Source organism: Falco rusticolus, chromosome 2 (assembly GCF_015220075.1).
Source record: "Falco rusticolus isolate bFalRus1 chromosome 2, bFalRus1.pri, whole genome shotgun sequence".
Taxonomy (NCBI): Eukaryota; Metazoa; Chordata; class Aves; order Falconiformes; family Falconidae; genus Falco; species Falco rusticolus.
The window spans coordinates 65987634-66010362 of record NC_051188.1 but is presented as its reverse complement, the minus strand read 5'-3'; the positions used below and the strand labels follow the sequence as shown (position 1 = coordinate 66010362).

General features: G+C 38.2%; 2 protein-coding genes across 7 annotated transcripts in view; both read left to right on the top strand.

The window, feature by feature from the left end:
- The window catches only part of LOC119142668 (E3 SUMO-protein ligase RanBP2-like), a 34964-nt gene extending 33462 nt beyond the window's left edge, over positions 1-1502 (top strand). For all 3 annotated transcript variants that reach the window (XM_037375839.1, XM_037375838.1, XM_037375837.1), the window contains one exon: positions 934-1502. In XM_037375839.1, coding sequence (XP_037231736.1) covers positions 934-1239 — 306 coding nt within the window. In that variant the 3' untranslated portion in view covers positions 1240-1502. The remainder of the gene's footprint in view (positions 1-933) is intronic.
- Positions 1503-3338: 1836 nt separating this feature from the next.
- CCDC138 (coiled-coil domain containing 138) overlaps positions 3339-22729 on the top strand; it is a 41250-nt gene continuing 21859 nt past the window's right edge. The window contains exons 1-11 of one of the 4 annotated variants that reach the window (XM_037377387.1): positions 3339-3410; positions 6283-6421; positions 7161-7276; positions 9760-9944; positions 10959-11117; positions 14543-14662; positions 16107-16184; positions 16264-16374; positions 18533-18697; positions 19469-19585; positions 20682-20874. In XM_037377387.1, the coding sequence (XP_037233284.1) occupies positions 6288-6421; positions 7161-7276; positions 9760-9944; positions 10959-11117; positions 14543-14662; positions 16107-16184; positions 16264-16374; positions 18533-18697; positions 19469-19585; positions 20682-20874 (1378 nt within the window). In that variant the 5' untranslated portion in view covers positions 3339-3410; positions 6283-6287. Of the gene's footprint in view, positions 3476-3529; positions 3803-5124; positions 5619-6282; positions 6422-7160; positions 7277-9759; positions 9945-10958; positions 11118-14542; positions 14663-16106; positions 16185-16263; positions 16375-18532; positions 18698-19468; positions 19586-20681; positions 20875-22729 lie in introns of those variants that run through there. The other 3 variants (XM_037377385.1, XM_037377386.1, XM_037377388.1) reach the window with 3 other exon arrangements.

The window sequence follows — 22729 nt, the reverse complement described above, 5'->3', positions numbered from 1 at the left end:
CTTAGAAGTAGGCAGTAATATATGAATGGCCTGTCACCAGAATAAAAAACTATCCGGTCTCTTGATTAGATGTCACCTGTGTCTGAAGTATGCCCGTTGTGGCTCTCTTGTTAAAACTTTGTGCCTTTCTGATAAGGAAAGCAGTGTTGCTCATGTAGGGTTTAAACTTGTGGGGTATTCCACACCCCGTAAGGAGCAGACTTCCTTCTGAAACAGTTAACTGCACTGTGCATACCCTCAGAAAAAGTGAGTTTTTATCACATCAAATTGGGGTATTCTGTTTGCTCTGCTTTGCCTAAACTTTCTCCAGGTCCAGTGAGAAGCTTTTTAATGAGCATTAAGGCTTTCCTTCAAAGATATGATAACCTACGCTCTTACCTTTATGTGTACAGTCCAGTAACTGGGAGACAGAAGCTTGCTGCCTTGCAGAAAGACAAAAGACACTGCTCACTAGCAGTAGCTGCTCTCCTGAAGAAGCAGTAATGTGGGAAAAGCCGATGCCTGCACAGAAGCAGGAAGTTACTGGTCACTGGTACCTTAACCCTTTTCAAGTGACCAATTCTGTGCCTGCAGGGATTAAGCAAAGACAGGCCTTCGGTGAGATAACCAGGTCCCAGCTATCAAGGCCAAGTGATGCAGGAAGCAGGCAGTGGGAAAGACTGGCCTAGAGGAATGGTTGCTACACGGAGCAGGAAGATAAAACACTGTATTCAGAATAAACAAGGGACAAACTTTCCATTACTGCTTCCATTACCTTGAATGAAGCTGGGAAGCATTGTATCTAAATAAATATGGTACTTGTGGAAAACTAAGAATGAGTGCTTCCAAAGCAGTCCTGACTGTTGAAAGTGGATATAATTTTGCTGTTGGTTCATGTTTCAGGACTTGTTTAAGTTAATGCTGTGTGCCCCCCCCTCTTTTTTTTTTTTTAAGGGAGGCGATATAACTAACCATAATGGAACAGGTGGACGGTCAATTTATGGAACAGCATTTGAAGATGAGAATTTCGAAGTGAAACACACTGGTCCTGGATTGTTGTCAATGGCAAATAAGGGCAGGGATACAAATAACTCTCAGTTCTTTATAACACTTAAAAAAGCAGAACACTTGGACTTCAAGCATGTGGTATTTGGTTTTGTGAAAGATGGAATGGATGTTGTGAGAAAGATTGAATCCTTTGGTTCTCCTAAAGGACTAGTGAGTGGAAGAGTTGTCATTACAGACTGTGGGCAAATATAGAATTTGGGTATACAGATGTTCTAGGAGTATAAATCAGTATTTAGATGTTATTGACTAATTATTTCAACTTGTTAAAATGGACATTTCTGATGTATAAATGTAAAATTACAGCTTAAAGTTGGATTTTTTATGTGTTCTAATTGATTTTTTGCATGATAAATAAGTTCAGACACTGGCATATTTCAGGTGTATTTGTGTTATCCTGACATATTTGTATTAAATGTCAAATTTTAAAAATTAAATCTTAGTCTTGTTAAAATAAATGTCTTGTTTTCACTCTGATTTGCTTAGAAAAGAAAAACTTGCATGATTTGGCTTCTGTCAAATCTCGATTTTAAATATGTAAATTGTAAGTACTAATTACTGGTCAGTAAACTGAAGGCATTTGAAACTTAATGCTTACTCAAATGTGCAGAAAGCAAGCTGAGGCAGGTAGATTCTGGCTTGTGCTGTCTGAAGTCTCAGAATAGCATGTCAATATTTGAAAGCTAGAGAATAGTTCTTAAATATTTCAATCTCTATTTTGCTAGAGAAGTGTACAAACTTTTTTTTTACACAGAGTATTTCTAAAGGTCTTAGTTTATTGAAAGACATCTGCTTAACATGGGGATTTTACCTGAAATGCTGTAGTATAACCCGCTGCAGCTGCTATGACATGGCTGTCTTGCCTATCTTCTCAACGTTTATTAGCTGTTTGCTGTGGCAACTTGTCTGACCTCACTGCAGAACTGACTTTAAGTGTGGCTTACATATGCCATGGGTCATTTTATCTTTTTTAAATTGTTGTAGTTTAACCCCAGCTGGTGACTTAAGTACCAGACAGCACTCCCCATCCCTTTCTCCCCCACCAAGGGATGGCACTCCCCATCCCTTTCTCCCCCACCAAGGGATGGCACTCCCCATCCCTTTCTCCCCCACCAAGGGATGGCACTCCCCATCCCTTTCTCCCCCACCAAGGGATGGCACTCCCCATCCCTTTCTCCCCCACCAAGGGATGGCACTCCCCATCCCTTTCTCCCCCACCAAGGGATGGCACTCCCCATCCCTTTCTCCCCCACCAAGGGATGGCACTCCCCATCCCTTTCTCCCCCACCAAGGGATGGCACTCCCCATCCCTTTCTCCCCCACCAAGGGATGGGGAGGGGAATTGGGAACAAAGTTAAACTTGAGGATTTAGGTAAGAACAATTTAGTAATTGCATTTTTTTAAATAATAATAATTAAAAAGAGGGAGAAGGGGAGAGGAAGGAAACCCGAAGGGAGAAAACAAGTGATGCATGATAAGAGTTGCTCACCACCTGCTGACCGATGCCCAGCCAGTCCCTGAGCAGCCATCAGCAGCCCCCAGCCAACCCCTCCCCCCACCAGGCCTGCCGGCCCATGGTATGGAATATCCCTTGGGCTAGCTTGGGTCAGCTGTCCTGGCTGTGTCCCCTCCCAGTCTCCTGTGCCCTGCCAGCCCTCTCGCTGGAGGAACTGAAAAGTCCTTGACGATACAAACATCAGCCAGCAACAACTGACAACATCAGTTACCAGCACTGGTCTCACACCCGACCCAAACCACTGCGTAACTCTGTCCCTGTTGAAACCAGGACAAAAACTTGTCTCTTAATAGTGAATCAGCATGAGCAAAATTGTGGTTTTGTGGGGTTTTTTTATTCCTACTCTACATCTTAATGCTGCCATTATCAAAGTTTTCTTCAAGGTAACCGATCTGGCATTTTGATCTTTTAAATTGAAAATATGTAATTTGAATATTCTGCTTTGAGATTTATTAGTTTTTTAAGGCTAGTAGGAGTACTCCTTCCCTAAAGCTCCTGCAGCAGCATTAAGACTCTTGGACAATAAACCCCAAGGGATGGGGCCGGGCGGCAGGCGCAGCACAGCACCGCGAAGCCAAGTGGGAGTGCGAAACCACTCCCGCACTCCGCAGCCCCGCCGGTGCCCCGCCCGCCCCTGCCCGCTCTGGCCGAGGGCTCCCCCGGCTCCCGCTCCCCCGGCGGCGCCGCCGCTTCCCGGCCCGGGGGCACCAGCCCCGCCCCAGCGGGCGATGGGGGCGTGTGCGCCTGCGCCCCGCCGCGCGCCCGCTGCTTCCGCCGCGGCCTGTCGCGCCTGCGCCCGCCGCCTGCGGCTGGTGGCGGCTTCTTTGAGCGGGAGCGGTGCGGCGGCGCGGTATGGTCGGCCGCGGCCCCGGGGCCGGGCGTCTCTGGCGGCGCTGCCTGCGCGGGCCGGCGGGGGTGAGATTGGAGGGGCGCGGGTAGCGCGCCCGGGGGAGGTGGGGCGGGAGGAGGAGGAGCGCTGGTCCCTCGCCTGGTCCCTGAGGTGCCTGGGGCGGGGGTGTCTGTGTCCCCTTCCATAGGGTCCATTGTAAACACTGGCGTGTGGCGTACGCGTACGGTGTAGAGCCAGAAAAGGGACTGAAACAGAGTAGGAGCTTACGTGTGAGGCGTCCTCCCGCTAGTAGTGCCTCTGCCCCTCGGTTCTGATTGCTTTACGGTGCAAGAGCTGCAGCGCCGTCCTTGTCTGGGCTTGGAATTCCCCTGGAAACTGCAACTCCAAATTCGGTGCGTTCCCAAAACACAGTCTGAGCAGCTTGGCACTTAGTTTTTGCCTACCACCTTCTGGTACCTGTCAGTTGGGCAAGATAATATGTAGATCCTCTTAGTACGCTAGGCATATATGAAATACATATAATAGGATAACTCATTTATTTCATATCTTCTCTTGCCACAGCAATTGCTAGCTTTATTTAGAATGTGTTAGAAGGGTTTGTGATTTTTTGCAAAGCCTAGTGATTAGTTCTGTTTTCAGGGAGCAGGAAATTGTCGCCTAGAATCAAACCCGTAGTTCATGAAGAGACTGCCACAATGATCAGAATGTAAACTATGATGGGTATCATTCCCTTGCTGAGGTAAAGTCGTCTTATTTTACACCAGACAAAGCCAGGTTCTCTGTACTGATTGGAATGAAGGAACTGGATTGCTTCTCCTCTGTTTTCACTACTTGTGCTGATGTAAAAATGTATGGGTCTGCAAATTGGGTTAGGAAACTGATCTGCCTAAAAATCCAGGAGCAAAGACTCCTCCCACATGCTGGTGTTTCAAAAGTCTTTGACACTTTGTAGAAGGAATGCTCATTCACTAGGCACTTACTTTTATTTTGCCTGAAGTCTGTCTTTCACTGAGACAAACTTGCAGTTGCTTGCATCTGAGTTCCGTGGGTCAAATGCTTCCAGCACGTCCAGGGTGTAACAGACCTTAAGCGTTCAAACTCATGCTGCAAAGGAACTAATATGTTGAAAAAATACCTGTGAGCAGCCGAAGACTGGGAGAGATTGATTGAAAGGTGGATTTGAGTTAACTTGTAGTTGGATTGGGAGATTAAGTTGGTGCTGGGAATCATCAAATACAGAAAGCAGCCTTTTTTTTCTGAGGAAGTGTGACTTGCCATTTTAGGATCAGAAACCATTTAAAATATGAGGTGAAGGTTTGAGTTCTATAGTAGCTAATATCTGGATGTATTTGCCCATAGTTTCTCCAGAAAGATTTGCAACTCTGGTAGCATTTTGTAGTGCTCTAGTTGCTATGTTTTTCTTGAGGAATATTTTGCTTTGAATTACAGAACTATTCTTTAAAGAAAAATAATTTCCAAAAGTTATCTTTAAAAAAACTATCACTGAGACTTTAAAGTGTAATGCTTGCAAGGAAGGAAATGCTAGATTTGTTTTCAAGTTTTGTTATTTCATGAGAAAGCAGTATTTAAGTACAAGAAAATACAGCAGTCGATCTCATCATTTAGAGCATAGCAGAGAGATGCAGTGAAATGCAGCTAAGGTCATGAGACATGCGTTGAGTGATCTTTTCTAATGTATGTTTACTTGATTTTGCTTGTAGCCTAATACTTCTGTCATTTGGTTTTTTAGTATGTAGTTAAAAGTTAGTAGGAAAAAGTGGAGAAGGAAACTGACATAAAAAGCTTAGCTATCAAGATAGATGGCACTGTTTCTGTGATTACCTGATCCTACTTTTATGCCCTTATTTTATGTTACTGTCTTCATAGTGTCTTACAGTATCTCAAATATTTTAACATATAACACTATGACTATTTCATTATTAGACTGTGGGGACTATGTTTGCCTCTTAATATGAGGGGCATTTACATTTTGATATTGAAAAAAAAACCCACTTCCCTTTTCAAAGTCAATAGTTGGTGGTAGGAATTCTGTCACAAGGCACTGTAACTGTTAAACAAGTCAGTTGTAACTTACACTTTCCCTGAAAATTCTGACTATATTACAGTGGGTTTGTGCTTTCTTATAAGATTGCCTTTCAGAAGCGTTACATACTGAACATAAAAGTGGAAGCTCCCTGGTACACAAAGGTAATAACAAACAATGGTGCTTTGATGTCTTTTTCAGGCATCATATATATACAAATATATATATTCAGACAAAATATATACTAAAACTGTCTCATTCCTAAATTTACTTCAAGGTTTGTATTTTCTCATTTAAATAGGTAGACATTCTTGAATGTGATATCTGGGAGCCAGCCTGGGAATGTTAACATTCACATAAAGAGCACAAAGAATGCTTTAGAACAATGGTTCCCAACCTGTTTGTGTTTGTCCTACTTGAAGTAGTTTTAGCAGTCCACCTTGTAATGGATACATTTGGTTTTAATTAAAGACACATATGTGTTTAATATTTAGAATGTCTTTGGGCTTCTTGAGAAACACGTGTTGCTGGTACATGCAGACAGCAGGGTAGAACGATGTGTTTATCAGACTTTGGTTATAGAAAAATTAGTATATGAAGGCAAGCTGTACAGCTTCAGAAAGACAAATCAGGTTTGAAAACTGAATAATTCTTCCTATAGGTTAAGCTGTTAGAATTTTTAATTCATTTGTCAGGCTGCGTCAGTGGTTTTTTTGGTTCTTAAACCTACCTGATTACAAAGCAAGTATTTCTAACAAGTCCTTTTCCAATTCTTAATGTCAGCTTCTCAAATGCAAAATAAAAATGTTATTATTTTATGTATTCCAGGTGACATGGACAGCTTACTGGAAAATACAACTGTTTCTTTATCCAGATGTTCTTTAGAGTCAGAATTTACTGAAAGTGGAAGAGAGAAGAGCATCAGATCTTCTGGTGATTTTCTGCAGACTTATAAAGACTGGGATTGGTAAGAGGTGTTTTCTCTTCAGCTCTCCTTTATCATTTATTATCTCTCATAATCCATGTAAACCATGATGAAACAATATGTTTGGATTGCACTGATACAGAAGTAGTTTTAAGATCCTTGTTTCTTGTTAAGTAAAGAAATGTTTGTGGCTGATGTACGAAATAATGTGAATGCTGATTCTGATGAGAAGTATTGTTTTGCTCACTTTCTGATCTAATCTGTGTATGTTGGAATTGCTAATGGGATACAGGGATGATATAAACGCAACTAGGAGGAAAGCAGATAGCTCAGACTGATGAACAGCTTTAAGTTTATTTAGAGATAATTTGATTCCAAAAGCCAAGAAATCTCTGTTCGGGGCTACTTTACACCAAATATGTAAAAATAATTTAAGAAGAGATTTTATATTTTTAGCTTTTCTGGAATTTGGTTGGTGGTGAGAGAAGAGTGTTGGTTTTACCTGCTGTATACATATGCTTACAGCATGAAAATTCTAGTTATTGTTACTACTTTTAGGTCAGCAACATTATTAACTGTTGTGGTTAAAATCTTGTGAGTAATAATGCTTTCCACCCAAATGATTTAACTCTGCTATTTGTTATCAGTCAAATATCAAAATCTTAGATTGAGCAATGTTTCCTTTTTTGTACAGACTTCTCTCAGTCCTCTATATATGTAGCATGTTAGAAAAGAACCGAGTAATTTCAAATTACTGGTTTTTTTAATTTATTTTTTTTAGTTTTGATGGTGAGCAAGATTCTTTCTGTGGTTCAAGTGGTCTAGAAATAGAAGAAAAGACCATTAATTGCACTGAAACTGATGTAATTCAAAGTACAGCTATATATGTGAAAACAGGTAATAAATACTGAATTTTAAATATTTTTACAGCTCATGTGTGAAGTACAACATGTAATTTAAAAAATTTTCTAGTAGATGTATTTCTGCTCAGTTCATAAATACAATAATCAGCTAAAATGTATTTTGATTTGGGGATTTAACCTTCTATGTGCATATGAGTAACTCCTTTAGAATCAGTTTAGGATTTTCAGACGTACTTGATGCAATACTAACATGTATTTTAAAAATAAAAATCGACCTTTTTATTAAACTGGTTGCCAGGTGACTTTATAATATAAACAAAGAAACAGGGTGGGGTTGAGGTTTTTTTGTTTGGTTGGTTTTATTTTGGTTTAAGTAGCTAGCTGCATTAACGAATACTGCAACTCTGATAAGTCAGATGTCTTTTGTCAGTTAAGGATGGAGAACTGTCAATGAGGAAAGAGTTACTTGTTGTTCAGTTACCTCAGGAAGTTCTAACTAGAAGATTGTAGCAGGGCTCAGGTGGCATTAATTCACTGCAGATGTTTTAGATGCTGCTGCAGTTGGAGGAGTTTGTGAATCAGTGTGGCTCTGTCTCTTGTGGGGAGTTTTAGAAGAACATTGATTTGCTCTTTTGAAAGTGTATCTGGAAGTGCGGTGACAACCAGCCAGCCAACCAACCCCAAAGTGGCCAAAAGGAATCTCAGAAGCCAGGCAGAACAGATCAATGGAACTGTAATAGACTCTCACCAAGGGTTGTGTTAAACTGGTGGGCAGAGTATAAGAACAGCTTTCTGAAAACACATGCTTTGTGAAAAGAAAATAAATAAATTTATTTGTGCTAGGAAAAATGCATTACTATCTGGGATCGAAGGGAAAATAAATACAAACTCTGGTAAATGTCACATACATTTGTTTCAGATACGACTACTTTGTTTTTCTGGTTTCTTTTCACTTTTTTTTTTTATGCTTCTGTTAAGATTTGTGTGGCATTGTAATAATTACACTCTCCTTCCTCACCTGTGAAGCAATCACGCTGTGGTAGAACAACAGGTTTGGTTTATTGTCCTGCTCCAGCTGTGTTGGGTGATCAACCACAGGGCTGCATAATGCATGCCACCAGTTAGCCCTGATTACATCTTTTGCTTATCTAGTAACCTCTTTCCTGTTTCTTGAGGGTCCTTGTCGTTGTCCTTCTTTTATCTTCCCTGGTTGACTGTCAAATAAACAACCTATCCCTAATTACTTTGTCATCATTGGTCTGAGTTTTGCTACAGCTGTACCTGTTGTGGTTTGGGCCCCACAGGCAGCTCAGCCCCTCACAACTTGCTCACGCTCCCTGCCCCCCTGCTCCCCCAGTAGGAAGGGAGAGAATCAGTTAAGGTAAGAGCAAGAAAACTTGCAGGTTGAGGTAAAGACACTCTAATAGGTAAAGCAAAAGCCATGTGCACAAGCAAAACAAAATAAGGAATTCATTCACCACTTCCCATCAGCAGGCAGGTGTTCAGCCATCTGCAGGAAAGCTGGGCTCCATCACACGTAACGGTGACTTGAGAAGATAAGTGCCACATCTCTGAAAGTCCTCCCTTCCTCCTTCTTCCCCAGCTCTTATTGCTGAGCATGATGTCATAATGATGTGGGATCCCTCTGGTCAGTTGAGGTCAACTGCCCTGACTGTGTCCCCTCCAAACTTCTTGTACACCTCAGACCTACTTGCTGGTGAGGCAATGTGAGAAACAGAAACAGCCTTGACTATGCAAGCACTGCTCAGCAATGGCTGAAACATCACTGTGTTATCAACGCTGTTTCCAGCACAAATCCAAAACATAGCCCCGTATGACCTACCAGGAAGAAAATCAGCTCTATCCTAGCCAAAACCAGCACAGTACCCAAATTTGTATTTCTGATACTGTCACCTGGGTAAACTTGGCCTGATGTGATACCTAGCTACAGCTGGCCTTGCAAGGTGTCCCTCCCCAAAAGAGCTCAGTAGTTCCTTTCAATTATGTGTGAATTTTGGCTGTTTGACTATTTGTGAAACCCAGCCATTCCTCGCTGTGCTATCTGCAACTTTCATCAGTTTCTTATACTGTGATCAACAGATCCTTGTGTTGTGTCCGGTAGTTTCTTAAGTCTGTTTCTGTTAACTGAGATGTCAGGCCAACGGCAAGCCAAAGCAAATCACTTGCCTGAAGCCCTTAGAAAAATAATAGGATATTTTGGCTACGTTATGATTCAACCTGTGCATAAATTTCATCCAGATATCTATGGGATTTCTATACTGAAGTGGAGGACCTAGTTTTACTTCTAAAACTCTGTTGATAACTGATCAATTCAAGCAAGTCGTGGAACTTACCTTTGAGCAATTCTCCAGAATTCTTTAGATCACTTTCTCATTTTGATACCTCTTGCTCTATACTTGTTACTTTAAATGCCTAAAGTTTGCTCTTTTGGGCCAACAATCATGTCAGTATTTAAGACTGACTTTTTAATGTGAAATGTTTTTTTTCTTTCCATAGGCGGTACCTTACCATCCCATTTGGCTGCCAATATACAAGAAAATAGTGGCCAAAATATTACCAATTGTTTGGTAAGGAAAATAGTGAGTGGAACTGATGCTCAAGCATGTGATAGTAAAAGCTTAATACCACCTCACATCAGTCAAATTTATGATGAATTACTTGTCATACTTCAGAAGCTCCAGGTAGGAACTGGAATAGCCTTAAAATGTTTGTTGAGTAGTGTTGTGAAGATTCTTGCTTTTGACAGAGGATTTGGAAATTATATGTTAAATCGCTATTATGTACTAAAACTATTATTTATTACTGTTACTGTAATTAATCGCAATCAGTTACATGCTAAAACTCTTGTCATCATCTGCCTCTTTCCCTAAATTAATTCACTGATTTGGTAGTGGTGCTTTGACTTGCGTAGTGGGTAAATCAGATAAAATTGAGCTTGAGGGAATTTGAACACAGTGCTGCTACATCCAAGAGTGTTTTCTGATGCACTGTGGGTACGGAGAGAAGCACCTGCAACCATTGCTTCTCCTGAGAGCACCTGAAACTATTGTCCTGACTCTGGGTACTGCAGAGTGCTCGCCTTGATGGCCTCCTGCAAAAACCTTTCTGTGCTGCTGGGGAATCCCAGCAGTGCACCCCCTAACAGGCCTAGGCCACTTACAAAAGAACCTCCTGTATGGTTTCTTTCTGTAATAGCTCCCATGCTTCTGACTTATTCCCTGCCAGGTCTTTCTTTTGCAACATATGAGATAAAAAATAATTTTGTATCTCTCTTTCTTCACCACTTTTTCAAGGATGCTTCCCGCTAATTGAAGAAACAATATAGTAATCTAGTGTTCAGCACAGACATTTGCATCGGACTCTGTTTTGTCTTACAATTAATACAGTTATCCAAAACTTTTGGAAGCAAAAGCCTACATTTTTCTAGGCTTATACTTGAACAACCATGTAGAGTTAATTTAGTATTTTGGGAGGCCAAGCCATCCTGACGCACATTGAAGTCGTTTGGGTTAACATGTGGGAAAACTGAATGTAGATGTGAGAAATTTTTAATCAGTTAAACAACTATTGTGTAACACTGTAATTTTACAAAAAGCTAAGCATATCTCTGGAAGAGAAAATCCAAGTTCAGTAGAAATTGTGACAATTTCATGGGCTTCAAAGTAATTTCAACATTAATCTTTTTCTTAATACAGAGAGAAAGTTCAGCACAGCAGAAGTATGCTCTGCAACTCCAGAAACGAGAGTGTTTTCTAACAGAGCGAGAAGCATTGCTTTTTAGACGTGAAGCAGCTTTGGCTAAAATAAAAGGCGTTGAGGAAGAAGTTCACACAAAATTTGGAATTGTGGAAGAGGTGCATTAGTATATTTGATGATATTTATTGCTCTACATGCCATTTAACTTGTTTGTACTTATCTTAAGCCATCACATGTTTGCTGGATATAATGCTTATTTCTTTAAAATGTTTGAAATTCCCAAATGAAAGGTTTGCATTAGAAGTACCAAATAATGTTCTTAGAGTTTTTGTATGGCTTCTGTTTCAGGATGGTGTATTTAATTGTCTGATGTGTAGGTGCATTTTACTGTTAAAATTTAGAAAAGAAGGTAACTTGTTTCTAAAACAGTAAAAACTATATGACCAGTATTATAGAAAAAAATATTGTCTATCTGTAATGGCATGTAACTTACATGACTATCTTTGCATTAGCTGTAGTTGAAGTAGATTTCCTTGGAAAGACTTTAAGACACAATGAGATCTTATGACGTAACAGCTATGGCAGAGGGTACTGGCAAAAAAACCACTCAAAAAGTTCAAAGGAAGAAAAGATCAGCCTAACTTGGGGGTGTGGGAGGAAATGGTATGACTTTTCTATAACAAGTAGTAGTAATTAACAACACTGTTCTTGTGAGTATTTGCTATTTAGGTCTTGTGGAAAGTTTTTGTTATTATCCAAAAGGTCACTAAGAGAAGTCCTTAAATATGTGTACTTTGTGTCAAACCCATAAGCTGAGAAATTACAGTTCTTTGAAGTATGCAGATAAACCTTTCCCACAAGCTGTAGAGAGAGGATAGACTACGTGTTAAAAAGGGGAAAATGGGTGTCAGAGGAGCGGGACCTCAACTTTTGAACAGGGAGGGAATAGTTAAGGTGTTAATTTAGATGTTTCCAATCTTCTGAGCTTAGAAGAATATTACACCAGTTAGAGAACCAGCTGATGAAAACTTGGGAAAAATTACAGGTTATCTGTGAAAATTTGTGGAGGTCAAATGGAGTATTAGAAGACCGAAAAAATGTGGTGCCTTTCTTTTCAAAAGGGAAAGAGTTGTACAGCCATCAACTTAGGGTCAGATTTCTAAATAAATAAATAAATGGATCCTGAGACAAGCTATCAACAAACCACAGGAAGCACAATGCAGAAAACAATGCAATACATAACTACTAGTGTGTGTTAATCATAAATTGTTAAGTTAGTCTCATTTCTAGCAAGGTAATGGGTATTGCTAATGGAGGAGTAGTACTTATATATATGCCTGGACTTAATTAGAATTTTTTTATAGTTTTGCAGCATTTGCGTAATCATATTAGGAAAGTATAACATAAATGTAATGGAGTTGGTGTAGAGCTGTAGTGAGACAGTAGTTCACAGTAAAGCTGAAGGAGTGTACATAGTGGATTCTGGAATATCTTTTCCATCCCAGTGTTATTCAGTATTTTCAATAAGAAGTTTGATGTTGAGGAAGACAGTTTATTAAATTTGAAGAAAATAGCAAGTGAGGGGGAATTTCAAGCATGCTGAAAAAGAACATAAGGATTAAAATCTCTCTTGACAAATTGAAGATATGGTAGGTCTGAAAAAAATAGTATACTGTTCAGAAGGTGTGAGTGTACAGTATTGCATTTGAATAAAAATACCAGCTACAGAAACAGAGGATGATGAGCAGATGCATGGATTAAACACAGGATGACTTGAGGGTAAATGGGCCAATCTTCAGCTACACAAAAGGCTGCAACAAAGAAAAAGAAACTAATGTTTTCTTCATGCCTGTGATAAAGGAAGTAGTGGTAGTAAGGGAAAATTAGGTAATAGGAAAAACTAGGTCTAACAAAAATGGTTAAGCATATGAACAGGTAGATTGGTAAGACTGTAGTGTTTCCAAAATTGGAGGACTTAAGAACAGACTTGGCAAATGTCTGGCAGGGGTGAGATGGTGTAGCTAGTTATGATACGGATGACACCACCTGATTTGATTATGGAAGTGGATAGCTTAGACATCCTGGTATCACCTATAACCTTATGGCTTAACAATGGAATTGGTTCTACTTACCTTTTAGATTAAATGTTCTCTACTGATTCTTCCTAGAGCAACTACTGAACTTCAGATAAAGCTCTTAACGGTGCATGTGCAAAACAGAAGTGAAACATTCCATGTGATGTGATAGGGTGCCCTCAGTTGTATGTTGTCAGCATCTGTGTGTTTATTGGTATGAATAGTATTTCATACAGATGGGAAGAAAGAGCCTCAAGTTGCACCGGGGTGGTTTAAATCAGATATTAGGAAAAATTTCTTCACTGAAAAGGTTGTGAACCAGGCTGCCCAGGGAAGTGGTGGAGTTGCCATCCCTGGAGACATTTAAAAGGCGTGTAGATGTGGTGCTTAGAGATATGATTTAGTGGTGGACTTGGCACTGTTAGGTTTGTGGTTGGAATCCTAAGATCATAGGATCTTAAAGGTCTTTTCCAACCTAAATGATTCTATGATTCTGTGTCGTCTTAGGCAAATGTTGCTAGGTGCTTTAGACAAGAATGTCCTGCCCACAGCTGTCCTGAGCCTGCTGCCTGAGAAGAGCAGCATTTGAGGAAAAGGAGTTATGGGTAGTTTCCCTGTATAGCTGGAATAGAAGTTACTGAGCTTCCAAGCAGAAATATACAGAAGTATCTCGTCAGGGCTTGTGTCCTTTAAATTTCTACTGTGCTTTAATTTTATCATTTGCACATGTAGGAAGAGAGGCTATGATTGGAAATGGGAAAATCGAGAATGAGGTGAATGATGAAGAGTAGTGAATTCATGGAAGGGGACAAATGAAAGATAGTATATATAGCTGGAATATTTTTTCAATAAAATAAAACTTTGCTGTTTTATCAAACCTGAGGTACTCTAGAGATTCACTGGTGTCCAAAGAAACTGAAATCTAAAATCATTCATAAGATTCAGGGGAAAGAGAAGAACAGTAGTGGATATGCAGGTTGTAGTTAACAGTTCATATGGTTGCGCTGTAAACCAGAACACTCACTAGTCTGTGAGGCACAGGGTTAGTTTCTTGCTCAGCATCATTCAGAGTAAGCAAAGCCAGAACAGCTAGTTGAGACCTCAAAAGTTGCTGCAAAACAGAATCACAATTTTTTATAATTATATGGAAGAATAAGCTGTAAATAAGAGGTTTGCCATTGATTTTATTTCACAAACATTTCCCACGTCTGACTTGTTTGAGAAATGTACATATTGATATAATCTGTTTTGAGGAAGAATCTGGAAAGACTAAGAGCAATAGGCTGTGTACATTGCTGTGTTTCTTTATAGATTCTTCTTAATATGCAGTGTGGATGTTGTTATGTTGTTTTTCTCACTATTGGTCGAATGTGCAAATTTGGCTATGCAGAATTACAAACTTGATCTTTGAAAGTTTGTCCTACTATTTTAACACTGAAAAAGAATTTAGCTTAGAATTTTTAAATACTCCCTTGTAAATCATGTTTTTAAATTTGCTATTTCTATAGCAACACAAGGCAGAAGTTAAACAGCTGACAGAAGCCTTAAGAGAAATAACTAAAGAAAACAGGAGGCTGAAGTCATCATTTCACACCTTGAAGAAAATGAATGACTCTTTAAAAAAACAGGTAAAATTAGTTATTTCCTGTTATCAATAATTTTATAAATTACAGTCAACAATTTTAAATATTTGAACAGCTTAAGTTTGCAAAACTGGTGATTTTTTGTTTCTGTAAGACACTAATTGATGAATGACTGAAAGTACTTTCCACACCTTTTTCCAATACTTGAAATTTAGCCTCTCTGATCTTCTACAGTGTAAAAAAAAGTCGGACTTACTCCTCTGATCCACTAGCAACATCTAATTGTTAGGAAGGACAGATCCATGTCCTCTGAAGCAAACTGAGAGTGGATGGAGAGAAAGTATTGTGTAACATAATAGAATCCACCTGTGCTGAATTGCTGTGCTGATTCTATTAAATAAAAAACAGAATATGTACTTCTAGCTTTTTTTTGCTGAGTATTTTCAGTTCTTTTTACAAATGTTTATTAAGGTAGTATTTTTGCAGTTCTTAAACTGAGACAATGGTTCATAGTAAAACCAAGAATAAGAATTTTGTGACTGTTAAGTTAGCAATTTGTGTGTCAACATTTTAAGTCTGTCTAAACTATTTGACTGTTTTTTATTGAATTAATTACAGTTCTGATATTCTGAGTACAGTAAAAGTCTACAGCAGAGCCTTATTCTTTCTCTTAGGGATGGTCAGACCTAATTCATGGAATGTTGATGGTTCTGATACAACTCATCTGTCTCTTTATTTCCCCTCACTAAAATCTTTGCTTTTCTGAGCAAACTGAGGGCTTCTGTGATAATCATGCTGTTCATTGTTGTATGCATAGACCATGTTTCTTATATTTAAACGGAGGGTACAGTTTCCCTCATCTTCTCTCACAGAGCAAACTTTTTGTAGCATGGTCAGTAACTATTTCATTCTGCAGAGGATAAAACATTCACTGTCCCCATTAACAAGACTCTTAGACCATTCTTGAGATGTGTGCTCCATTTTTATGTCACTTCTCCTGTGAAAGGTCTTCTATGATTACTGTGAAAAGTAATCAAATGGGTAGTGCCTGTTTATCTAGAGTGGCATTGTAATCCTTATTCTTCCCCTGCAAACTGAAAGGTTGGGCTACAGGTCAACAAACAGTTACTGCTGTCCTATTTGTCCTGAAGAGATTGCCAGGAGAGGTGGTAGTGTCTGCCACCTTGGAGGTATTCAGAAGCTGTCTGGATGTAGTCCTGGGCAGCCTGCTCTCAGTGGCCCTGCTTGACCCTGGGGGTTTGGACCAGGTGACATCCAGAGGTGCCTGCCAACCTAAACCAGTCTGTGATTCTGTGATTTGTTGAGGAGGTAGATGATGGTTTTGTTTCTATCATTTTACATGCTCACAAGAAAAAACTTGAACGTAAACAACTTAGCTGATCAGCAACAACATCAAATAGTTTGTGTGGTAATTAAGTCGAGTGAGTTTTGAATTTACAGATACTTTAATATTTCCTGATTCTTTCAGTTAAATGATGTAACTGAGCTGAACAAGAAGTTGGAAGGTCAAGCAAGAAAAGTACAAGCTCGTTTAGAGAATCTACAAGTAAGGTTTGTTCTTGCATGTACCTGCTTCCTTTATAGGTAACAAGTGAAATATAATTCATTGTTACATTTTGTTGTAGAGGAAGCATGAATTTTTAGTGGTGCAGAAGTCTAAGGATATATGTCAAGTGGTGCAACAAAGGAAACCTGTCAAGCAGGCAAAAGCAATGGTAACATCAAAAATTGCTAAGGTAAGAACTGGGCAAAATAAAAGATTCGTTTGAAAGACATTAGGCAGTGGAGTATTCCCTGTGCTTCTGCTAGGAATTAAAAAATATAATTTCCAATTTTATGAGTGAATTAGAGTAAGAAAAGATACAGATTATATTGGGGGGAAACAGTTAACAAATAATTAAGCTCGTTGCTAAAAATAAGTGGATTTTACATTGTGTATATGTTATATGTATATATTTTTATTTATATGGTATGTTTTCCTCTTCCTGTCACTTCATCTTTCATCTGTCAATTAAAATTATAACCTGCCTACACTGTATGTGGTTTCTTTTGCTGTGTCAGAGCAAATCTTAAACTCATTCTGGTTACTGCTACAGTACAGCGCCATTCTTATGAATAACACCAGCTAAAAAGTAGTCAGTCAGGAGTATCAGATAAATAACCTTAATTTTTAAAGCCAAAAGTGATTGTACTACTGTTATTTTTTTGAGAAGTAGTCTTTAATTAGGAAAAGATAATAAATAAAATATTCATACACATTTCCAAAATTATCACCTTGTGTTCCTTAAAATATCTTCTTACATCTCATAATGAAATGCTTTCTGTCTCCGTGTTGTTCTATTTAGTAGCAAGTTCTCTGATAGTTCTCTACCAACATCTCCCAACTGGTGATTTTCTCCAGCTAGAGGCTAAACTGTGAAATGAGAGATATTCACAGCATCCTACTTATTCCGCATGAGATGCTTTAGAACTGTGCTGTCTATATATAGTCAACATATTTCTCTGTTTACATAGGTTTTAGTGTACTTTGGTTGCAAGTGAAATATAAATGGTATTGGTAGTTACAGTTCTGAACAAAGAGGAAAACAGTTGTCTGAAGATAGATAGAAGAAAACTTTTGAAGTCCCTAGAGAACTGTTCATGCAGCCTGTCTTCAGGTATCTCTGGATATTTTCCATAGAGTATTTCATTGCAGTGTAGTACAGGGACAGAGTGACAATTTGTTGAAGTCTTTGTTCTTTTTCTAACAATGCTGGTTACCCAGTTAAATTTTAACTGGATTTTGTGAAATAAAGCAAAGGGATGTTGAAGTAAGAATTTTGACATTCAAAGGACATTAAACATTTCCTTCTCCTGTAATTTATTTGGCCAGAAGTATAAAAAGTGAGTGACTGTATGTGAAAATCTTTTTCCCAGGCCTTTTATAACTGTTTGTCTATCTACAAAATAAATGACGTGGGTATTTTTTCATACTCAGAAACCAACACAAATAGTACTCGTTCTGCAGTGGGCAAGGGAGTGAGGTGTGGGTGAGAGAGAGAAATGATGCAGCGTTCTTTCTGATTCTCTGTAAGAAAGGCCTGACAACAGATGGCTTAATAAAACAGCTCTTTTAATAAGACAGAAGAGGAATATAGATAGTGAGTAAATCTTATGTCCCTTCAGATGCTGGGAACCTTGCACATGTGCAGCATCTGTGGATTTTTTCCCAGGGCAGGCTGAACAGGTCCTGTCCATGGAGAGAAGCTCCTCCTGTTTGGCTGTTCAAACTACTATATCATTTTCTTGCAAGAAAACAATACTGTTCCTGAAGGACATTCACAGGAGAACTTATTGCTGCCCTTTTATACAAAGGCAAGGCCAACCAGGAGGCATGATCACTGGTACCGAGTTGGAGCTGCCTGCAGGCTCCTGTTACTGTTGGCAGAGTTTATAGTGTGGCCAAACACAGTATAAACTATGCAGCACAGCACAGGCTGCACCTGCTCAGATTAACTGTAATGTAGATCTCTGACTCCTTGAGGTACGGTGGTCTCCTGGTCAGGATTGCTGCCTTCCACTGCTTGATCCACATAGGTTTACCTTTCCCAGAGATAATGTAAGTTACAGATTATATTAATAACATACAGGCTTCTCAAACCCTAGGTACAATGCCCAACAGAGAACACATAGCTTGATCAAGATTATGGTTTCCTTGAACATAACATTTTCCACAGGCTCCCAATACAGTAACATACCTCCCAGGCTTTATCAGGCATATGCTCATCATCCTTTAAATTATGCATAATATTTCGGAACTAATTTACTCTCATATATTTCAGTCTGTTACTGTTTTGACTTAGAAAAATCATTAACTTGAAAGGTGAAATATCTGTTGTTGTGGATGTATTACAGCTACCATTGAATTCACAAGTTTATGAGCTCTTAGCTTTTCTTATGGATTGGATCTCAGACGAGCACCTTAGCAAAATAAAAATACAAGAAGAAAGAGAGGATAGTCATAAACTTCTGGTTACCCAGACCTCCAAAAAAGTCTGCATCCAGGAAAGCTGTATGAAGGTAAAGGGGGTTGGATTGTTTGCTTCTGTGAATATGTTTTGAGATTTTATAGGAGTTCTTACTTGATTTTGAGAATTATACAGGTCAGCCTGTTCTATACATGCTTTGGATACAGTAATTAAAACAAAATCACAGTTGGTAAGTCAGTTTTATTGCGGCAGTGAGATATAAGGTGACAATTCGTCATTTGTAAAGCATACAGATAAAATTTAAGGAAAAGTGTTCAGCTTCAACTTGAAAGTTTCAGCATTTTATTTCAAGTCACTTCTGTCAGTTGATAATTTATAATTTTTGTGTAATACTGGACATAATTCCTTTTATCTAAGGAGATGAACATGTCTAATTTAAAATATTTTGATGTGTATATTAGGTAGAAAAGTTTCAATTTATGACTGATAAAAGGTGATACTATTCTATATTTCTAACTTGTTTTCCTTCTGGAGATACCAAGATTTGAAACTCAATAAGGTGTTCAGAAAATCTTCTTTTAATGTTATTCTTCACTATATTAAAGAATTGTAGCTATTGAGATTGGATTTACTGAGATTGAGCTCGTCTGATGTATCGCCACTTTTGCATGTAAACCCCTGTGAAATTTAAAATCTGTGTATGTGCATAATTCTGTTAGCTGGATCTGCCCAGTGAGTATTTGCATATGTAATCTGTTAAACTCCAAGTAAAAGTTGGGAGTTCTGTTTGTTTTTCCCTTATGGTTAGCTTATACAGTACTGTCATATATTGCATGTAATTTTAATTTTTTATGTTTTACAGCTTTTGCCTATAGCTACTGAGCAACTCCAGTGGATGCCATTTGTGAATCCTAAACTGCATATACCTGTGATTAGATTTATTTACTGGTCAATAAGACAGCTAGACGCTGGTATTCAGGTAAAACAAGTATTGCTCTTGCAGTATGTTCTTTTAAAAACTAAATTCACAGAAGATATTAAGGGATTTTATCTTTCCAATACATATGAAAAGTGGATATTTTCAGGCAGTATGTATAAAAGAAACTCTACTGTCTTTGCAAAGCGTAAATTCATAGTGTTTACCACAGATATATGGCAAAAGAAAAAAAATCTTTTTCAAGTTAATTTTAAATTTTGCATTGTGTATATAAACATAGTTTTCATAAGTACATGATTTCTGTTGTTTCTAAGCATCTCAGAAATTCTGTTTTTATATATGTATTTACAAAACTTTTGCACTAAAAAAGGCAGTATTTTTAGGTTCATTTTATGCATGTGATTTGTTGAGATTGATGGAAGTGTGTGGCAAAGCAGCAAATGAATTTTGATTTTTTTGTTCTCTGCTCAGTGTCTAACCACAAGGCATTCCTTACTCTGACGGCTAAAAGAAAATATTTAGTAGTATAATAAAGAAAAAGACAGTAGTTGTACTGTTAAGACTCAATATATAGTCTATAGTGCTGTCAATAGTGCTTTTGCTAAAGCAGAAGGTAGGAAACTTTGTAAATGTCTTGATTTTAAATTCAATAGAATAGTAATCTGTTGGTTTTAGTGCTAATGAGAAACTGTATTTTAAATGAGCATACTACAAAGTCTGATTCTGAAGTAGTATTTCTGTATAGCTTATGGTGACAATAGTTCTTACCTGTACAGTGTTCTTAAGGTTCATATTTAGACTTTGATCCTGTAAATGGTTTTACAGGATATAACTTCAGGCAACCTTACAAAACAGAGTTGGCTGAAGCTGAGCTTGCTCTGGAACCAGAGGCAGCTTAATGTCAGTTATCAAGGGACCTGGCAACTAGTCTCTTTGTGAAGTATGTGTTGATAAGGCGCTGTGATGTTTTTCAGCTGCTTTTGGAACACAAAGTAGTATCTCCTATACAGATTATATTCCAATACATGGTCAAACCATTTTCTGTTTAATTGCTAGAGGAACATTAGTATCTTTATATAGTACATGGGATTTTGATGTGGTTTAATGTTTACACTAACTGTGTGCATTGTTTGAAAAGCATGCAACAATGAAATCAACAATGAGGAGACTTGGTGAAGATATTTTCAAAGGCATAGTAAGTAAGGGAAACCCACATAGTTCTTCTGAACAGTCTACAGAGAGTAAATCAAAATCGGCAGCTTTCTTTAAGAGTTCCTGTATGCCTTTGAGATTTCTGTCAACTTTAATTGTGCTTAAAACAGTGACACAAGGTAAGTTCTGATTTGTTTTTATGTTTTATTTATATATTTCTGTATGTGCCTGGACAAAAAACACTTTGGTGATACTGTAGAGTCTATTCTTCTTTATTAGTGAAAAGTGTTTTTACTTGAGTCTTACTACCTTGTGAAGCAAAATATACTGGAAACAAGTATGAATCTTGCTATTACTCATTTCATGTTGAAATTTGTGCATTCCTTTTAATGTGATGACTTCTGGTCAGACACATCACCATTTCTAAAGGGGACAATAGATTCTGATAATTCTGTCAAACTGTCACTACAGCAGTGACTGGATTGCAGAGATCTTTACTGCATAGAATGGCAGAGCTAGTTGCTTTTTTCTAAACTGAAATAAGTAGCAGGTTTTGCACAGTTCTAGAATTTCACTGTCCTGTTTAAGCTAGTAGGTTATTTACCTATCCCCTGAAAGGCTGATCAGCTGCAGTGTCAAGTGTTTCTTTTCTGATGTAGTTACAGCTTTTCTGCATTTATCTTTATGGATAAAGCTGATGTTCATGGGTGTTCTTGCTCACAGAAGTCTGTAGTCACAGAAGGAAAGCCACTTAAGTTGTGGATTAGAACTTAAATTGAATTGTGATACAATAGATGTCCTGAAATTGCTTTGTCCCTTGGTCTAAGTTTAGTGTACAGTTCATACTCCAGCCCTTACCTATGTGCTGCGCCTCTCCTCTCCTACCAAGTCTGGCTCTGCAAATGGCTATCCATAAAATATTGTAAACACTGAAAAATGCTACTCCATGAAATTGTCAGTTCATGATAAACTTGTCTGTTCAGATGTCACTGTTACTCATTTACAAAGGCACCATGTTCTCTTTATATAAAAATGTTTTAGACTTCAAAGCCACCTGTCTAGCATGAAAAGCGACCTTTTTATCCAAAATCTTCCAAAATCTCTATGTTGATGTAGTATAGTATCGTACTTTGTAAACTAGGCAAAAGTGAACAAGGTCATATCAGAAGATAACACAGTGACTTCTGCTTCAGATCATGACAGGTTATTCCACTTGTGCAATTTTCAAGGTGCTGTGGCATATCTTTTCAGTGGGGCCTTCTTTGAAAACAGATATGATCTGAAAAGAATAAAACATTTTATTTAAATGAATTACAAAAATAGACTGTTTCTTGTGAGCTTGTGTTCAGCACACTGAGAAGAGGCACAAACTCAGATTTTTAATGTTTTCCTTCCTTATCCTTTTGATATAGACTGATATACACTTTTCTGTCAGAAGCCGGAGAAGAAAAACCTTTGATCTGATTTATAGAGATATTTTAAAATAAAATTATAGATTAACTTGGTCATTTAAAGAGATTCTTACCCATTTTTAATTTGTGTATGATCTTTTTGAAAACTTCAACAGTAGTATGTGATCTGAATTATGCTTGAAGGTTCTTCATTCATAAATATGCAATTTGATGAGTGATCCAAAATAATGTCTTATTTTGACTTCTATTATTAGCTTTCTCTTTTGACTTAATTGTTTTAATTCAATAATGGCTTCAATGATTGCTGTGAAGCAGTTTTGATCACCTATGCAAAGAGAGTCCATCAGCATAAAAGCAGCAGTTGATAGGTCCCCTCTGAATCCTAAATGCAACGTAATTGCCACATATTACCAAGCTGAGCTTCTGACTATATAAAGAATTGATTTTGGAGGGAGTGTATTTATTTCTTTGGCAAAAAAATAAAATCCAAACAATTTAAATATCCTCTTAAACAATATAGTCCAGGCAGCCTTTCGTGCCTCTTAGGGGATTATTGTATCTGAAACAGCTACATCATTTTCAGCTTATGCTTCTGCCTTTTGTTAACCAAAAAGAGTCAGGG